A 17894-nucleotide genomic window follows, 5' to 3' on the forward strand; every position below is an offset into this window, starting at 1 on the left:
TGCCCCTGTGCCATATAATTTTTGTATATGTACCATTTTATATGTTTCTAGTTTTGCCTTCTCTCCCTAACAAGTGAATGAGGTTTTTTGGAGCTATACAGTGCCCAGTATCTGTTTACAGTGTACATATACAAAAAGGAAAACTTCTGACACCAAATGTGTTGATTTTCCACACCAAGAAATTCACCACTTCTCTGTGAACACCAACTGGGTGTCCTATAATTTATTCATTTCTGACACTAATGACCCAGAGTTACCACAGATGCACAGGTTAAGGGCTCAGTCCCATGAGACCATGCCCCACTTCACATGGCAGTCACGAGTCTTGGCCTCTTGTACTTCTGACCAACTGGCTCTAAGTCTGGGGTTCCCATAACCCACTCCTCAGGTTTGATAATTTGCCATAACTGCCCATAGAACACAGGGAAACACTTCACTTATTGTTACTTACCAGTTTATTATAAAGGATACAACTCAGGAACAGCCAAATGAAAGAGATGCATAGGTTAAGGTATGGAGAAGGGACTCCATGTACCACCCTCCCAGCACCTTGATGTGTTCCCCAACCCAGGAGTTCTCCAAACCCCTTTGTTGAGTATTTTGATGGTGGTCCCATTAGGTGAACATGATTCATTAATACTGGCCAGTGGTGATTGAACTCAATTTCCAGCCTCTCTCCCCTCCCTGGAGGATGGGGAGTTGGGGCTGAAAGTTTCAACCCTCTCATCATCACGTTTCCTGTGATAACCAGGCTTCATCCTCCTGGAGTTACCACATTAGCTTAAACTCAAGCATGTTTGAAAGGGACTTCTTATAAATAACAAAAAATGCTTCTCTTACCCCTTATCACTCAGGAAATTCCAAAGGTTTTAGGAGCTCTGTGTCAATAACCAGAGACGAAGACCAAGTATATATTTTCTTATATCACAATGTCACAGTAGGCCAGTATTGGACATGAAAAACAGGCACTGAGTAGCCAGTGAAAATCTATAGCAGTCCATGAGACCTTACTAACTCTTCAGAGGACTCTGATCATTTTTGTATGTTTTTGCATGTGTGCAGCCCAAAGCAAAATTATTTATATAGTTGGTTGATAAGAAGATTATAAGTAAAAACTGATATCAATTTCTGTTTTCGTGTTATAATGTCATACTTAACAACTAAAAGTTAGATAATAATTAGACCAGATAAGCATCACTCCTTTGGATAGTTGGGCAAAGATAGCTCACACAAAAACATTTATTCAGCTCCCAAAACTGTTGTTAGGCTTAGAATATTATTGAACTCATAGTAGTAAAAATTTGTTATTCTATGGTGAGTGATAAGGCCCAGATCTGGTAATTTTTGTGTGTGTGTGTTGTAATGTCTGTAAATTTAGTGTAGCAATCTTTTTTTTTTTTTCTCCCTTCTATATGTGGCCTGACTACCTAAATGTTTATTGAATGACTATTTTTACTTTGGGATGTAATCTTCCTTTTTTACTTTTAGGGCACTAGATTAATGTTGTTTGATAGCTTATAAATTAAAGCACATTTGGGGCTATACTCCTGCATTTTATAGATGTTAGGTTACAATAAAAAAAAAACTTTAGTGTATTTTCCTTTCTTCTTAAAAGATAGATGTGTGTGATGTGTGATGGAGGCAAGTTAACTAAACCTTACTTTTTTTTTTTTTTAAGATTTTATTTATTTGAGAGGAGAGAGAGAGAGCATGAGTGGCGGGGTCAGGGGGAGGGATAGAAGGAGAGAGAGAAGCAGGCTCCCTGCTAAACAGGGAGCCCCATGCAGGGCTCAATTCTAGGACCCAGAGATCATGACCCACGCTGAAGGCAGACAACCAACTGAGCCACCCAGGTGCCCTAAACCTTACTTCTAATTCTGATTTGTGCAGCGAGTGAACATTTCCTATTACTTTTAAGATGCTTTGCACTCATATATATTTATATGTATTAGTGTATATATATTTAAATGTAATATATATTATATATTTTTTATATATATATTATATATGTAATTTTTTTTAAGAGAAAGAGAGGGGCGGGGGAGAGGGGAGCAGGCTCCATGCCCAGCACAGAGCCCAGTGAGGGGCTTAGTCTCATGACCCTGTGCTCATGACCTAAGCCTAAACTAAGAGTCCGATGCTTAACTGAGCCACCCAGGTGCCCCTAGATGCTTGGCGCTTTTTAAGTAGACGTCCTGCTGTGACTTCTAGTTTATTCACTGTAGTAAACAGACATTCCTTCCTGAACCCTGAACTTACATAATTTAGTTCATTACTTCCCAAATGTAAATAAGGTATGCTGGTTTTGATTTAATTTTTTCCCACTATAGTTTTATAGAAAGATGTGAAATTTTTTTTGCTTTTTATTGTTTTTGATACACACCCCTTACAATCCAGTTTATTCTTATCTGGAGGTTTCTGATCCTGTATTTAAAGAACTCTGGAGATTAAATTGAGGTGGGTTAAGAGTCCACTGGAGAAAGAACATGTTCCCAGTGAGTATGGACTGCAAAATAGTTTTTCTTAGTTAAAAAATTTATAGGTGTCCTTTTTATTTTCTAGCTCCTGTAATTTCAGGAGCTTAGGAGGCCAAATTGTTACCAACTCATCACATTTTCTAATGAGGTCGGAAATCTCCCTCCAAGGGTGGTAGGGAAGGTATGTTTGGTATGAAGGGATAAATTTGGGTAAAATTTTATAGGCATCATCTTAACTTTTATTTGACTTTCTTTCATAGTTGGTGTATGAATTCTTCTTAAGATTTTTGGAGAGCCCTGATTTCCAGCCTAGCATTGCAAAGCGATACATTGATCAGAAATTCGTACAACAGGTAAGGAATTCTTAATGTCTTAAATTTTCTTATATTTGTCTTAGCAATGATTTATTAATTTGTGATTTAAAATAGTCTTTCAAAACTTAAATGGTTTATTTCACTTTAACAGCATGTAATACTCTTACCAGACAATTAGGATAAAGGTGAAGTAGCTTTGAGAATACAAGAGTATTTTAAGCAGGAGTGAACTTCTAATGAAGTCAATTGAATTATCTTATCCAATATTGAATTCTCATAGTTACCTTATAAAGACCAGAAAAGCAAGCCTTTCTGGACAATCTTGAGAAAATTTGGTATGACCACTCAATCTAAAGAAGGCTTCTTTTAAATTTTTAAGTCTTTGAACTTGAACTTTGACATATGTTTTAAGCATTGTGTCTTTGAAATGACAGAAAAAATGGAAATGGAATCATTGTTAGGAGTTTGGGCGTTAGGCTCCTTTCCTGTTCCTAATTACCAGTGACCTTTCCTTTTTCCTTTCCCCTTCCCACCTTAGGCATTCTAGCCACCCAGTTCCTAAGCCACAGATAAATGGGATCTTTAAGAAGAAAAGGAAATAGAGTGAAACATAATGTGATACCTTTTATTTATTCTTTATTATTATTTTTTAAAGATTTATTTGTTAGAGAGGACGCACAAGTCGGGGGAGGAGCAGGAGAGAGAAAACCTCAGACTTCCTGATGATCACAGAGCCTGACACAGGGCTCAATCCCAGGACCCTGAGATCATGACGAGCTAAAATCAAGAATCGGCCACTCAAATGACTGAACCACCTAGGCTCCCCCTTCTTTTATTTTATAAATTGGTTATTAGCTATTATTTTTTGGAACTTACATACTGAAAATTAATTTCTCAGAATGTGTTCATTTTTATTTTCAAAATCTTTTCAACAATGTAAAAGCCTCTTTTTAACTATGGGGAATTGGCTGGCCCTAGACAAGATTGTGAAGTAGACCAGATCTTTCTAGGTTCATTTTTTTCTCTGGAAACTTATCAGTATGTAAGGTCTCATTAGGAACTTGATGCTCCCCTCTTCTAGAGTTGTTTGCATTTTCAAGAAAGGTAGAAGATGAGTGAGAAGGTAGTGATGAACCCAGTGCTAAGGCTGGGATTAAAATTGTTAGGAGGACCTTTTCTACCCTCTTACCACCACTGTATGTTAAAGATTCTACAAACATGAGTTCCACATATTTGGAATTGATTTTTGGTCATTTATACCTACCTCTGACCTCTATACATGAAGTATTCTGACTGGTTGCTGTGAGTATATTGATTAATGGAGAATATTGTCAAGAATATGTCCTTCAGCCATTCAAGCAGCTCCTCATAAATTATGAAGAAATATTAGGTGTGTGCTAACAGTAAAATTTACATTTCATTCACAAGTAAAAATGAGATTAGATGGAGCTTTGGTTTGGTAATTGCAAATGAATGCATATTTATTTCCTTCTATAGCTCTTGTGTGCTACAGAAGGAATATAGTATATTAAGGAACTCTGTAATACCATATTAAATGGTGTTTAAGATAAAAAGCAGGTTGAGAGGAACAGTTGCGTTAGTGCTTCTTCAGTCTGGAGCTTCAGGTATTTCTGCTGCTGGATTATTCTGTGGGTTTGAGGGTGATCAAGAAGAAAACTGGTAGAGTGGGACCCATTTTCTACCTTCTCTAAATACCTGAATGATCTGAAAGCCAAAGCCCGGTAATTTGTTCTTAGCAGTTTAGATGACTATGCTTTCATAGATCACTTCTCTTAGTTATTCTTATTATGTTACTTTTGATAAATAAGGGAATTCTCAGCTTTTGTATTTTGAAGTTATTTGATTATGTGGTAATTTTAAGACTTAAAAGTACAGGAAAAAAAACTTAAATATTATAAATGTGGACATTCATTATTTCAAGAGAAAAAAACACTTGCATAATTCCAAGTTATGTTCAAGTCATAGGATTTCAGAAGAAAAAAGGAAGCTAAGAATTATTGAGTGCATACTTTATGTGCCAGGCACTGTTCTTATATGCTTATAAAGAACTAGACCATGTCTAATTCCACACAGCTAGTGGCTGGGACAGTCAGGATTGGAACTAGACTATGATATTACCTTCTTAAACTTAAAAAAAACAAAAAACAAGATTAGACTCAACCTTCCTCATTTTATCAATGATGAAACAGCTCAGAGGTTATGAATTACCCTTAAAAGCACAGTTAGATGTAAGTATCACAGCCAGAATAAGAAACAATTTCTTGATGCTGAGGTTTATATGTGTTTTATTACATGAATTTATATTTATTTATTTATATCTATTTATATTTCTAAATAGATTATTTTATTTAGATTAATACTTTAAAATAAGTTTCTTTAAATAGACTTGAAACTTGGCTAACAGCTATTCTCTAGTTTAATAGTTTTCTCCTGAGGATCAACTTGTACTAGATTATATTTGTTCTTGAATTAAATATGTCAGCCTTTTATTAATTTGAAAGCTTATCTTCTAAGTAAACCCAACATCAGAAACTTGGATTTGAGTGTCTCAAGTGAGTAGTTTAGCCATTTTTAATTAGAATAATTTGAACTGAATTTATTAGGTATATAAACACAAATTCTTATACCCTAGGTATTTTTGGCTGGAGCCTCATTCAGGACTTTAATAACCTAGTGAACAAAGAATGCAAACTATAAACAAGACATTTGTTTAGGGACATATAAATATGACTAAAGTCATCACCGCCCTCAAAAAATATTCACTCTAGTAGAAGAGATGCATATGTAAACAGTTACATATAATTCAAGACAGAATGGGAAAAGAACTTTGATGAGGTTCAGAGCTTGCCATCTTGATTGTAATTATCAATATCAAAGTACAGAACAGAATTTCTTGATGACTTCATATACGTAATTATATTCTATAGAGAAGGGAGTATTTTAAAATTTTTCCTAAGAAAATCGAATGATTTTTTTTAAAGATTTTGTTTTATTTGAGAGAGAGAGAGAGAGAGCATGAGAGAGGGGTCAGAGGGAGAAGCAGACTCCCCGCCGAGCAGGAAGCCCGATATGGGACTCGATCCAGGGACTCCAGGATCATGACCTGAGTGAAGGCAGTCACTTAACCAACTGAGCCACCCAGGTGCCCCAAAAATCAAATGTTTTATTTAAAATACAGTAATACCATTTTTTGACAGAAGAAATTCACTTTACCATTTAAAAATGGAAATTTGAGCTTTTGACTTGAAATTTTTCATAGATCTCTTTATCCTGCCTTTGCTGAAGAGTTGTGTAGAGAGGTATAGGAAAATGATGATTTGGCCAGTTTGAACTGGTTTAAAATTTTGCAGCTGGTTGCTAAGGTGACTTTAAGTAAAAATCTGTGGTCTCTCATTGTTTATTTCATTATTTCATGAATGATTTTTGCTCTTTTAGCATGTATCTGCTGACTTGATTTTTAGTGTAAAACCACAAAACAGCTTTGGTTTGTATAAATTATTCTAGTAAACTGTAAATACTCATTTGCACATGTGTATTTTTTAAACTTCATTTATTTATAAATGACTTGCAGTTTGCAAGCTTAAGATTTTTGTATGTCGTTTTAAATTATTAGCACTAAAAATCTCTCAAATCTCAACACTCTAAAATTATGAGCCATGGTTAGTAGTCAAGAATAGGATAGAATTTTAAAATGAGTGGCAAGGCAAAAATTTAAAAAATCCCACTTTTTTTTGAAGGGTTTATATTATTATGTTGTTTTTTGAAATGAAGTGAAAAGAAATACTCCTTAAGCTTTTCTTTAGCTTCATTATTTAGCAAGAATAAAATCAACCTAAGGCAGAATCTTTAAGAATCTTTAAAAAATGTTTTAAAGATTTCATGGTTTATCTCTAAATCAAATTAGAGTAAAGTGAAGTTTTAGCTCAATTATTTTTAAAAAGTAATTTCTCAGATTTTTTTTAAAGCTCCTGGAGCTTTTTGATAGTGAAGATCCCAGAGAACGTGACTTCCTGAAGACTGTTCTGCACCGAATTTATGGGAAATTTCTTGGATTAAGAGCATTCATCAGAAAACAAATTAACAACATTTTCCTCAGGTAAACTTGTCATATATTCATATACAGCACTTTTTTTCCCCTCCATGTTTTCTTTTTATTCCACTTCCTTTAGATTAATTTTTAATATCTGAAGTCTATTTAATTGATAGTATTTGAGTCATTTTTAGCATATTTTGTGGGTGTCACTTGATTGCATATAACTTTTTAGAAACTTGTAACCTACTTCTCATGTGAGTGGATAGTAGTAATGAAGACTATTTTTAATAGGTAATACCAATGTTCATGTTTAAAATTCATTGAATTTGTGTAGTTACCTATTTCTTTGAGCTTTTTGTTTAAAAAAATATGTATAAATACTATTTAAATCATTTGCTCTTGAAAGTACTTTCGTTTTTCTGACAAAGCTAATTAAATTTATATGGAGCCTATATTTTGACTATTTTATAAATGATAATCTGTCAAGTAGTTGCTTCTAATTAGGAGATTTAGCTTTAATATACCCATATTTCAGGTTTGGCTTGTTTGTTTTAATTGGAAATCTGGCAGAATTAGGCTAGCATTCCCACGTTGAACAATTAGAAATCAAATCAGTAACAGCTGTCTCCTCTAGAGAGCGCATCTTTCTGCAGGTCTCTGTCCTCCTTTCCTAAGTCCACTTTACTCATTTAACACCTTCCCTGTCCTGTAGTCATCTGAGTTTATGACTTCCTGCTTTAACAGCAAACCTAATCTTGGAAAGCTAGGCAGCCTGTGTAGTTTAGGTTTAGCGAAGCTATGAATAAAAGTGGCTTTATTACATATGGGTCTTTTTCTCATGGATTTTCCTATGGGTGGAGGTTTCCTATTTTGAAAAGTATTTCCTTGAGAAAACCCATCTTTCTTTTAAATTTTTAAGTAAAATAAAATATTCCAGGTGAAGTAATATTCCATTATCTTTGTGGCTAGTTTTAGCAAAAGAAGGAACTAATTTGGGACAAAATAGTTTACAAAGAATTCCTGAAGCATGCTTGTACGTTTCTTATAGTTGCACTTAGGATTGATTTCTTTACCTTCCTGCCTCTTCTCTCAGTTTAGTTTTCTAATGTTTGAGTTTTCATTATATCTATCTTTATTTTAAATTCAGGTTTATATATGAAACAGAACATTTCAATGGTGTTGCTGAACTCCTTGAAATATTAGGAAGGTAAGTCAGTTTTTTTGTTTTTAAAGAGTTAAATAACTTTGAATGTTTTATGTATTAGAATCTTAGCTGGAGTTGGAGAAATTATTTCGTATTTTAGAGTTTAAATATAGAGCACAAGACATAGTTTCTCAACTGAATTCTTTTTATAGCTTTTAAGCGGTCAGCATATTAAAGTACTTGCCATGCAAGACATCTGTTTTAGAATAGGCTGCCTGCTTTTGAAGCTGTGGCATGTTTTATGCCTGATCTTACCAGACTGCCTCAGAAATTTCTAGGATTTGATTGGGAAGAAATGAAGTAAACTATTGTGAATCTTTGATAAACTTATAAGAATTCTTGTTGAGATATTGATAGGCCAGTCCTAATCCATGTATTCTTTTTAGAAGAATCTGTAGCCTTTTAGTTTACATGAACATTTTGCCTTCCTTATTCATCACACAGCAGTATTAACTTGAGATTAGGCCCCCACTATTTATAGTTAGAGAATGATTATGGAGAAAATTCTTAATTTCAAATCTTTCAGCAAAGTAGGAGAAACTTCAAAATTTACGTCAGAAAATACTTTTTTGCTTCAGAAACTATTGAAAGTTCTAACAGCATTGTGATATTGACTCCCCTGTGGCTTTAGGTAGGAGAATAAAGGCAATAATGCATAAACAAAGTGATAGGCTTTATAGAAAATGAAGGTAGAAATTACTTAGTGGGACTTGAATTGGCAGTCCCAGTTTTCTTTTGGGATCATTGAATGACTTAGAGGAACCAGTCTTGTTTGAAGATGGGTAAGTCATTCAACACAGGATTGAAGCAGAACACTGTTCCTTATGTGATCATGGATATAATATTTGGAAATAAAGTAGTAACTACTTAACCCTTCCCCCTGCCTTTTTTTCCCTCCAGTATTATCAATGGCTTTGCATTGCCACTGAAAGCAGAACATAAACAATTTCTAATGAAGGTTCTTATTCCTATGCATACTGCAAAAGGATTAGCTTTGTTTCATGCTCAGGTAAGTTTCAGACAAATTTCAAATGAAATGAATATTGTTTCAAAGGCTGATATAAAGGCAGAGAAATTGAGAAATATTAAGGCAGCAATTTTAGGTATAAATAAGCAATTTGCTTTGTAAATTGCTCAAGGCAAATTTTCATTATAATTTAGAAGTATTATGATATTTAGCTTTATTAAATAAGCTCAGTGCACTTTAAGTGTAAATATAGGAGAGATAACATCAAGTTTTCTGGTCCAGGCCGACTTTGAATGAGTCCCACATATCTGCAGAATGTTCCATCTAGCATAGATAGCATAGTTGGACAGTGATTTTAGTCTCCATGAGTATTTAGAGAATAATACCCTGTCAGTACAGGTATACGTGCAGAAACATGCTGAAAAACTATAATGTTAGCTTTAGTCCTGTTTCACTTCACTTTACATTCAGAAGGTAACTCCTGAAAAAAGAACATCTTTTTTGACAGAGAAGCTACTTTCAAGGTTAAAAGTTACACAGTAGTGAGTATATTCGTGTTTATGTATTGAGAGTAAAATTTATTAAAATGAGGTAGTCCTTTTTGTTAACTAAATATAAAAATCCTGTATCACTGTTATTTCATTCATTAATATTTATAAACTGTCCCTTACATTTTAGCTAGCCTACTGTGTCGTACAGTTCCTGGAGAAGGATACTACACTAACAGAACCAGTAAGTGTTCTATTTCTTTTTATGTCTCTAATGTGCATTGTAGCATTTTGTTGTACCTTTCTTTATACCATTGTAAAGTTGTCAAACAGCAGTAGTAATATACTTTAAAGTCCTTTAGAAGGAATGTTAAGTTAATCTGCATTGAAAGAACAGTGTTGGGAGGGGGAGTTCTCACAAGTTAGAAGTTGTATCTTGAATAACTTAAATATCGATTAATATTAAAATATCATAGTTGAGATGTGTGATGACAGGATCCAATGACTGCAGTGAAATTTTATATGCATATTATCTTCACTGGTAATCTTTTTATTCTTCACTCACCTTTTTTTTTTTTTTAAGATATATTTATTTTTAGAGAAAGAGTGTGCACATGAGCTGGGGGAGGGGCAGAGAGAGAGGGAGAGACTCTTAAGCAGACTCCCCACTGAGCATGGAGCCCTACTCGGGGCTCCATCCCATGACATGAGCTGAAAACAAGAGTTGGATGCCCAACCGACTGAGCCACCCTGGCTACCCTTCATTCACCTTTTAAAATTAAAACATACTGTGAGAGTCCTTGGAGTTTTGTTTTTAGAAATAGGATTTTCCCTCTTATTAATGATAAACCACATGATAGGGATTGGAAACATTTCCTTGCCTTTGGTGATCCAGATGTAATCTTGGAATAAAGGTTGTTTATGAATCAACATAGCAGTTGAACTGAACCTCAAGAACTCTTAAGTTTGAGTTCAGTCTTTGAATTCTGCTATTTGCCTACAATGAGAAGATTCAGGAGAGAATAAAAATATTATGAAAATTGAAGATCCAAGAAAAGAAAAGGTAGGGAGAAAATAGAAAAGTATGAAAGCAAACAAAAAACCTTTTAACATTGGTGAAGTAAGTATTTTGAGAGAATGTTTTCAAGGCATCCTAAATCTAAATATTTAAACTTAAGAGTTCTTGAAGAATAGCAAAAGATTTGAAGGATTTAAATAATATTTTATTATGAAGTTACTTAGGCTATCCTTAGGCATGCTTGAAAAGATTATGAACTTTGTGCTCTTCCTCTAACTTGAACTTCCTGTAAAGGAACAAGAGATATTTTTCCACTCCCTAATACTTGGAGTTTTTGAACTTTTAGACTTGCAGATCTTTCTGGAAACAGCTAAAAAAAAGCAGTTTTTAAAGATAAATCAGGAGAATTAGAAGCCTAGTATTCACATGAAACCACATAAACCTCTAAAGTGAATTAAAACTTAATATATAAATCCATGGTACCTCTCCTCAGAATTAAGACAAAACCCGTAACATAATAAGTCATGGTTCATAATTGAATTATAGACAGATGTAATTTAAATATAAATTAATATGGGGTGGATAGGGGAGAAGATAGGTGATTTCTTTTTAAAGAGTAGATTGGAGAGGAGGGGGATCATGGCTAGATGTCTGTCTTATGTGAGCTGAGTTAATGGAAATAGAAACAGGATGAGGAGGTAGGAAGGTAAATGTCCAAGTTGACAAAGGAAAATAGTTTTCAATTCATAAAGATTTGTAGATACATAGATCTTGCAGTTTCTACCATAGGCCATTCAGCACCCAAATTATGGCCATGATACTTGGGTTTGAGCCTTCATACTCATTCTCTAGAAACCTGGTATTCATATCAAAGCTTCCTACAAATTATAAATAAGTCAGAGCTTTGGCTAGTTTATTACATTATTTGTGTACCTATATCTTCAATTAAAATTTTCTAAAATGGAAATGACTTTATTGTTACTTCCGTTTATGAAAATAACGTGTATTAATTTGGTTCACACAATACAAAATCATAAAGCACAAGTTGGAGGAAATTCCTTAAAATCTTGTTCCCTAAAAGATAACCATCTTTGGTGAACATATTCCTAGAAATTTTTTCTAGGTTAAACAGTGGGACAGTGCTGAGCAGGTTTTTTCACTTCTCAGTATAATGTGGCGGTCTTTCCACATTAATTGGTTTCATTGTTTTCACTGGTAACATCAGATTCCATAACACATTTAATCTTCAGTTAATGGGCACATGAGTAGTTGAAACATGTTGCTGGTTGAGGGGATGTTTAGGGTGTTGGAATTTTTCCGTGTTCTGTCTGTGGTGGTGGTAACAAAATCAAAACCTATGTGTGTATAAAAGCCCTCAGGACAGCACACCAAAAAAAAATTTTTTTTTTACTGTATATGACTTTTTTTAAGTATTTAATTTTAAAAAATTTTAGGTAATCTCTACACCCAGTGTGGGGCTCAAACTCATGACCCCGAGATTAAGAGTTGCATCTCTTATCAACTGAGCCAGCCAGGTGTCCCATGTATATAAATGTTTAAAAATCATTAAAATTAAAACCATGTGGCTAGGTCAAAGAAATTTTAACATATTCCAAGTTGCCTTCCAAAATGTTTCAACAATTTAATATTTCAGTCCAGAGTCTGAAGATGCCTTTTCCCTCACCCTTGCCAATGCTGAAAATTAAGCTTTAATTTGCTAGTCAAATAGGTATGAAATACTATTTTTTTAATTTTTTTAAAAGATTTTATTTATTCGATAGCGAGAGAGAGCACAAGCAGGGGGAGCAGCAGGGAGAGGGAGAAGCAGGCTCCCTGCTGAGCAGGGAGCCCCATGCGGGGCTTGATTCCTGGATTCTGGGATCATGACCTTAGCTGAAGGCAGATGCTTAACCAGATGAGCCACCCATGTGCCCCTGAAATATTATTTTTTAAAGATTTTATATTTATTGGAGAGAGAGAGCATGAATGGAGGAAGAGGCAGAAGGAGAGAGAGGGGGAAAAGGAGACTCCCCACTGAGCAGGAAGCCTCACTTGGAGCTGGATCCCAGGATCCTGAGATCATGTCCTGAGTCAAAGTCAGACATTTGACTGAGCCACCCAGGCACATGGTATGAAATATTATTTTAATATGCTTTTTTTATTATTACTACGAGGATTAAGCCATCCTTTTATATAGTTACTGGTCATTTACATTTTTGGGTCGTTTGCCTACTTTTAATCATTTTCCTGTTAATAGTTTGCAAATAGTTTTTATCCATTTGGAGTTTCTAAGTTTGAATATAGTTTTTAATCTTTACCCTAAAGAACTAAAAAAAATAATAGGGCACCTGGGTGGCTCAGTTGGTTAAGCGACTGCCTTCGGCTCAGGTCATGATCCTGGAGTCCCTGGATCGAGTCCTGCATCGGGCTCCCTGCTCGGCGAGGAGCCTGCTTCTTCCTCTAACCCTCCCCCTCTCATGTACTCTCTCTCTCTCATTCTCGCTCTCTTAAATAAATAAATCTTTAAATAATAATAATAATAAATCATGTAGTGGAATCTATTCATCATCATGGTTTTTTGGCCTTGATGTCATGCTAAGAAAAATCTTTTGAGAGTGGGGGGGGTGCAGGAGTGGGGGTAGGTAGAGGGACAGAGGGAGAGAATCTTAATAAGCAGGCTCCACACCCATCACAGAGCCCTATGTGGTGCTTGATCTCAAACCCTGAGATGATGACCTGATCCAAAATAAGAGTCTGACGCTTAACCAACTAAGCCACCCTGGCACCCCAGTATTCTCCAGTATCCTAGTTATTTTATGGATTTAGTTTTTACCTATAAAAACTTTATTCCATCAGTAAGTTTCCTAGGGCTGCCATGGTGAATTACCACAAACTTGGTGGCTTAAAATAACAGAAATTTATTCTCTCAGAGTTCTGAAGGTCAGAAGTCCAAAAGTGCAGCAGGGCTGCACTCCCTCCAGATCCTCTAGGGGAGATGCCATTCCTTGCATCTTCCAGTTTCTGGTGTCTCCAGGTGTTCCTCAGCTTGTGGCATGGCTGCAATCTCATACTGCTGCTGTTTCTGTCTGTCCTGTGTGTGTCTTTTATAAGGACATGTCACTGGATTTAGGGCCTAACCGGATAATCCAGGATGATCTCATCTTGAGATCCTTAACTAATTATATTTGCAAAGGCTCATTTTCCAAATAAGTCACATTCATAGATTCTAGAGATGAGGACATAGACATACCTTTTGGGGGGCCATCATTTAACTCATTACACCATTTGAAATTGAAATTTGTATGTGACAAGGGTAAAAAACGTATTAGTTTCTATTGCTGTCTAACAAATTATCACAAAACTTAGTGGCTTAAAACAAAAACATTTATTTCATTGTTTCTGTGAAGCACGAATCCAGGCATTACGTAGCTGGGTCCTCTGCTTTAAGGTCTCTTCCAAGGCTGCAGTCAAGGTGTTGGCCCAGGCTGGGGTCTCATAGAAAGGATTAAATGAGGAAGGATCTGCTTCTGAGTCCATGTGGGTATTGGCAGAATTCAGTTCCTCAAGTGATGTTGGACTGAGGGCCTAAAATTCATAGCTGGCTCTTGGTTAGAGGCCACCCTCAGTTCCTTGTCATGTGGGCCTCTCCAGCATATCAGCTTGCTTTATCAAAGTTTGCAAGACAAGAAGGCTCTAGAGTCTGCTAGTAAGCTGTAAGTCACAATCTCTTGTAACTTATGGGAGTGATATTCTGTCGCTTTGGCCGCATTCTGTTGGCTAGAAGCAAGTTACTAGGCCAGCCCAACTTGTGGGGATTGGATTACACAAGTCTGTGAATTCAGGAAGGTATGGATCATGGAAGATCATTTTAGGAGTCTGGCTATCAACAGAGCCACAATTTTTTCTTTCTAAATGGTGAGACAACAGTCCAAGTACCACCACTTTAATTGGCTAATTCATCTATTTCCCATGGAACTGAAATGCTACCATTGTTATACTAAACCCCATTTACACATGAGTGTAGATACTCCTCTATTTCATACCTCCCGTGTTTTCTTTAAGCTTTCTACCCAACGTGGGGCTGAACTCATGACCCCAAGATCAAGAGTCACATGCTCTTACTGAGCCAGCGAAGCATCCCTATTTCATATCTTTTTGTCAGTTTCTGTGCTATCTTGTTTTAGTTGCTGTTATCAGTAATGGGGGTTCCACTCCATTAATTCTCCCCCTACCCCCACAAAAAAATTCTTGGTTATTTGCTTACATTTATGGATTTTAGAATAGATGTTTTTAGTTTCAGAAAGTTATTTAGTTGGTATTTGATTGAAATTACATTAAATGTAGGAAAAATGTAGGATACTGAATCTTGTATTTGAAGTGTTTCATGATCAGTAAACATTTCTTGCAAATTTTATTTATGTACATTAGTTTTTGTTATGAAACACATCTTTTATTATTACTGACACTTTGTTTTATAAAGGTATTGATTTTTATATATTTATCTGGCCACATATTGAACTTTCCTTCTCAGTTCAGTAATTTCCCAGTTTTTTTTTTAAATTAGGGGGTATATAATCATTATATACTTTTACACACTTAAATAAGTATAATTCTGGTATTCCTGTCCGAGATTATTCATCAGATCCTTTTTAACTTACTGGATTGTCTCCAGAACAATGTTCTTCCCAATTTTAATTTGAATGAGGATTTATTACTAAACCAGGCTATAAAATATAACTGGACTACAACTATAAAATAACCTAAAAGGCTATCAAAGATATATTTTTGGGGCGCCTGGGTGGCTGTTGGTTAAGCATCTACCTTCAGCTCAGGTCATGATCCCAAGGTCCTGGGATCGAGCCCTGCGTTGGGCTCCCTTCTGAGCAGGAAGCCTGCTTCTCCCTCTCCCTGACACTCCGCCTGCTTGTGCGCACTCTGTCACATAAAATCTTTTTTAAAAAAAAATTAAGAGTTCCAGTTTCTTAACAAAAATGTATTTCCACAAAAGTACCAGGCCCTGATGGTTGCAGCGTATTTTGAAGAAATCATTATGTAAGATGATTGCTGATGGTTTCTGAGAAATTCTCTTCATTCTAGCTTACTAATTTTTATCAGAATATATAGTCAGTCAAACATATCAAATAACTGTTCAGAATCTTTTGAGATGATCATATAGTTTTCCCTTTTAACTTAAAAACTAATGACTTGAACTCGAATTTCTGGAATAAGGCATAAGGGGGCAAGTAGTAGTGTTCTGTTAATACACTGTTAACATTCAGTTTAATACAAACTTTTGCAACTGTGTTCACTTAAATTCATGATCACTTCCTTGTATTTTGGTTATCAAGATGGTGCTAGCTATGAAATAAAGCGGGAAGCTTTCTCATGCTTCAAATGGTTTTAAGTAACAGGAATTCTTTGTTCCTTAGTTTCTCCCTAAAATAACTTCCCTCCCTCACCCCACCCAGTCATTATATTTTCCTTTATTTTCTTAAGTAGCACTGACTATTAAAATTACTTCTGTGTTGGGCGCCTGGGTGGCTCAGTTGGTTAAGCGACTGCCTTCGGCTCGGGTCATGATCCTGGAGTCCCGAGATCGAGTCCTGCATCGGGCTCCCTGCTCGGCAAGCAGTCTGCTTCTCCCTCAGACCCTCCCCCCTCTCATATGCTCTCTTTCTCATTCTCTCTCAAATAAATAAAATCTTTAATAAAAAATAAAATAAAATTACTTCTGTGTTTAATGGAAAATCAGGGATCTCATCTGTCTTGTTCATCACTGTGTTCCTAGCTTCTAGAATAGTATCTGGTACAAAGGTAATAAATATTTGTTGGATTATTATAAAAGTATAAAGCTGAGCAGAAAATCTGGGGATACACTTGAATATTAAATAATACTGATCTACCTCAGAATGAATATTGATATAATCACAATTACTAAAAATTTCCTGGGGTTAACAAACTTCATTGCTTAATTTGTGCTAAACTTTTCCTTTTTTGCAGGTGATCAGAGGGTTGCTGAAATTTTGGCCAAAAACATGCAGTCAGAAAGAGGTAGGTTTTGTTCAAAAAAACAGTACAACTTTATTAAAATTTCTTAATCTTAGGGCTTTATTATAAACCATGCTTCTTGGGGCTCCTGGGTGGCTCAGTTGGTTAAGCACCTGCCTTGGGCCCAGGGTTGTGGGATCGAGCCCTGCAACGGGCTGCCTGTTCAGCAAGGAGCCTGCTTCTCTCCCTCTGCTGCTCCCTCAAACCCCTTCTGTCAAATAAAAACCTTAAAAAAAAAAAAAATCTTCTTCGGGCTGGCTGTATTGTCACTGCTGCTGAGCAAGAAGTGGTCTTTTGGGGTTGAGAGAGACTTGGTGGGATAGCTGAACATTATAGTAAAATGTATATACAATCAAGACCTTAATTTTGCCCACTGTGTAATTTGCCAGTTAACCTTCTCATTTATAGTTTTCTATGTTAACACCGTGTAATTTATGTTATGTCTCTTAAAAGAAAATTTTTTTAACCTAGGTGATGTTTTTAGGAGAAATTGAAGAAATCTTAGATGTCATTGAACCCACACAGTTCAAAAAAATTGAAGAGCCCCTTTTTAAGCAGATATCCAAGTGTGTATCCAGTTCTCATTTTCAGGTATGATATTTCCAGTAAAGCCATTTTTATACTATTTCTTTTTTCTCTTCTAGTTTTGACATTTCTAAATGTCTTCTTAGGTTGCAGAAAGGGCATTGTACTTCTGGAATAATGAATATATTCTTAGTTTGATTGAGGAGAACATTGATAAAATTCTGCCAATTATGTTTGGCAGTTTGTACAAAATCTCCAAAGAACACTGGAATCCGTAAGTGTCTTTTATGTTGATTGTGTTATTCTTGTGCTTGTGCTTTTTGTCCTTCGATCTAACTCATACATGAAACCTATAGAGATTTGGAGCTTATTCCAAGGTTAGCACAGTTCTATTCTTTTGTGTACTTGGTACAGTTTTATAAAGCTCTTAGTTTCAATTTAAAATTACAAATCTTCCTGAAGGTAGGACTATCTAGTGTGACATTCTGCACAACTGTGTGGTCAAACCCATTGGGGAGACCAACCCAGCATCTGCAGAGGATGCACAAACCTCTACGGGTTAGAACTCTCCCAGGGAGAACCTGAAGTGCTTAAGGTCATGTTAGCAATGTTCAGATTGTGCATGTATTCTAACCTCAGTAACATCCTTATCCTACTTTCTATTTTTCTTACAAGTTATGGTAGGTAGCTCTTTCTCATCTTTTAATACTGTTAGCTTGAGACAGTAGACTGTGGAGCAGACATGAAGGTAACTAACGTTTTAAGAATTTAAGCATGATAGAAGACAGATGTGAATTTT

The 17894-nt window shown here is 35.6% G+C and overlaps 1 protein-coding gene across 4 annotated transcripts in view; it reads left to right on the forward strand.

Annotated features, from left to right (window-relative positions):
- The window catches only part of PPP2R5A (protein phosphatase 2 regulatory subunit B'alpha), a 72983-nt gene that overhangs the window by 52070 nt on the left and 3019 nt on the right, over positions 1–17894 (forward strand). For all 4 annotated transcript variants that reach the window (XM_045877178.3, XM_045877180.1, XM_054507974.2 and 1 more), the window contains exons 4-11: positions 2738–2830; positions 6778–6908; positions 7993–8052; positions 8950–9058; positions 9695–9748; positions 16523–16573; positions 17042–17161; positions 17242–17369. In XM_045877178.3, coding sequence (XP_045733134.1) covers positions 2738–2830; positions 6778–6908; positions 7993–8052; positions 8950–9058; positions 9695–9748; positions 16523–16573; positions 17042–17161; positions 17242–17369 — 746 coding nt within the window. The remainder of the gene's footprint in view (positions 1–2737; positions 2831–6777; positions 6909–7992; positions 8053–8949; positions 9059–9694; positions 9749–16522; positions 16574–17041; positions 17162–17241; positions 17370–17894) is intronic.

Source organism: Mirounga angustirostris, unplaced genomic scaffold (assembly GCF_029215605.1).
Source record: "Mirounga angustirostris isolate CCGP_5_RB_7025 unplaced genomic scaffold, mMirAng1.0.hap1 SCAF_6, whole genome shotgun sequence".
NCBI classification, from domain to species: domain Eukaryota; kingdom Metazoa; phylum Chordata; class Mammalia; order Carnivora; family Phocidae; genus Mirounga; species Mirounga angustirostris.